The following is a 1433-nucleotide window of genomic DNA, read 5'->3' as shown; positions in this document are numbered from 1 at the left end:
CTCCCTTTCTTCCTTTCTCTCTAAAAAATCAGTGGAAAATATCCTTGGTTGAGGATTAACAAAAATAAAAAGAAAGAAAATATGGTATCAGTGCAATAGATAGAGGCTTCTAGTCAAGATGGCAGCATAGGTAAATGCAGTACTTGAATTCTCCCACAACCACATAAAAAATACAATTAATCTGCCTTTTGCCTTGTTGCTATGGAGAGAGCAAGATGGGTCACCAGCAACTCTACTGGAGTCATCCGAGGAAATTCGGCCAGGGTTCTCGTTCTTGCTGTGTCTGCTCAAACTGCCACAGTCTGATCTGGAAATACAGCCTCAACATGTGCCACCAGTGTTTCTGTCAGTATGTGAAGGACATAGGCTTCATTGCTTCATTAAGTTGGACTAAGTGAACTTCATGAATGGGTAGTTCAAGACATCTACCTTATGACAGAATGCTATCTCTTTGTACATCCTATCTAATAAGAGTAATATGCAAATTGACCGTCACTCCAACACACGAGATGGCCGCCCCCATGTGGTCAAAGATGGCCACCCCCATGTGGACACAAGATGGCTGCCACAAGATGGCCAGCAGGGGAGGGCAGTTGTGGGTGATCAGGCCAGCAGGGGAGGGCAGTTGAGAGGGACCAGGCCTGCAAGGGAGGGCAGTTGGGGGCGATCAGGACTGCAGGGGAGGGCAGTTAGTGGTGACTGGGTCAGCAGAGGATGGCAGTTAGAGGCAACCATGCCTGCAGGGGAAGGCAGTTGGGGGGGACCAGGCCTGCAGTGGAGGGCAGTTGTGGGTGACCAGGCCTGCAGGGGAGGACATCCCTCCAGGGGTCTCAGATTGGAGAGGGTGCAGGCTGGGCTGAAGGACACCCCCCCCATGCACGAATTATGTGCACCGGGCCTCTAGTAAAATAATAAAAAAACCCTTCAAATATAAAAAAAATACTACTAATCTTTAGAACAACCATCATTCAGAACCACTTGAAATCTGACTGAATGAAATTAAAGAAGCCACATTGAAACTGGTAGGAGTGGCAGAGCACAGAACAGGCTGGACTCACACCTATGTGTGGCCTTTTTTTTTTTATTCAGGAGGGATATCTTGGCTGCTGAGGCTTTCCCTGAGAAGCAAGGGGTCACAACCGCATACTAGACTCCTTTGCCCAGGCTTCCAGTGCCAAGAAGAGAAGTCCTTATAATTTCAGGCTATAAAAACGAGTGTGGATTGAAGTGAGAATGATGCAGGCTGAGGAAGCTCCTCTTTTTGGGCCTGTGCACAGAATTACTCAGACTCACTCCCTCTGAGTTCCAGCACTGGGGTAGCAGCTTGAACCACGGACATATGGGGAGGAACTGGATTGTCTGGCATCAGAGCAAGAACTCAGAGGTGGCTTTCTCCCAGACAGAGGTGCTTGCAGGGGTCACTACTCCTGTGC

The 1433-nt window shown here is 48.6% G+C and overlaps 1 protein-coding gene across 1 annotated transcript; it reads left to right on the top strand.

The window, feature by feature from the left end:
* Positions 1 to 215: 215 nt before the first annotated feature.
* Positions 216 to 1150, top strand: LOC308251802 (small ribosomal subunit protein uS14-like; the record flags this gene model as incomplete). Its single annotated transcript, XM_080675488.1, has 2 exons — positions 216 to 394; positions 1090 to 1150. 2 exons carry the CDS (start codon positions 216 to 218, stop codon positions 1148 to 1150), a joined length of 240 nt encoding a protein of 79 aa, XP_080531614.1.
* Positions 1151 to 1433: the final 283 nt, after the last annotated feature.

This window comes from Plecotus auritus (assembly GCF_963455305.1).
Source record: "Plecotus auritus genome assembly, chromosome: 6".
Classification (NCBI taxonomy): Eukaryota; Metazoa; Chordata; class Mammalia; order Chiroptera; family Vespertilionidae; genus Plecotus; species Plecotus auritus.
The sequence above is the reverse complement of the archived record's forward strand: the minus strand, read 5'-3'. Positions and strand labels throughout refer to the sequence as shown.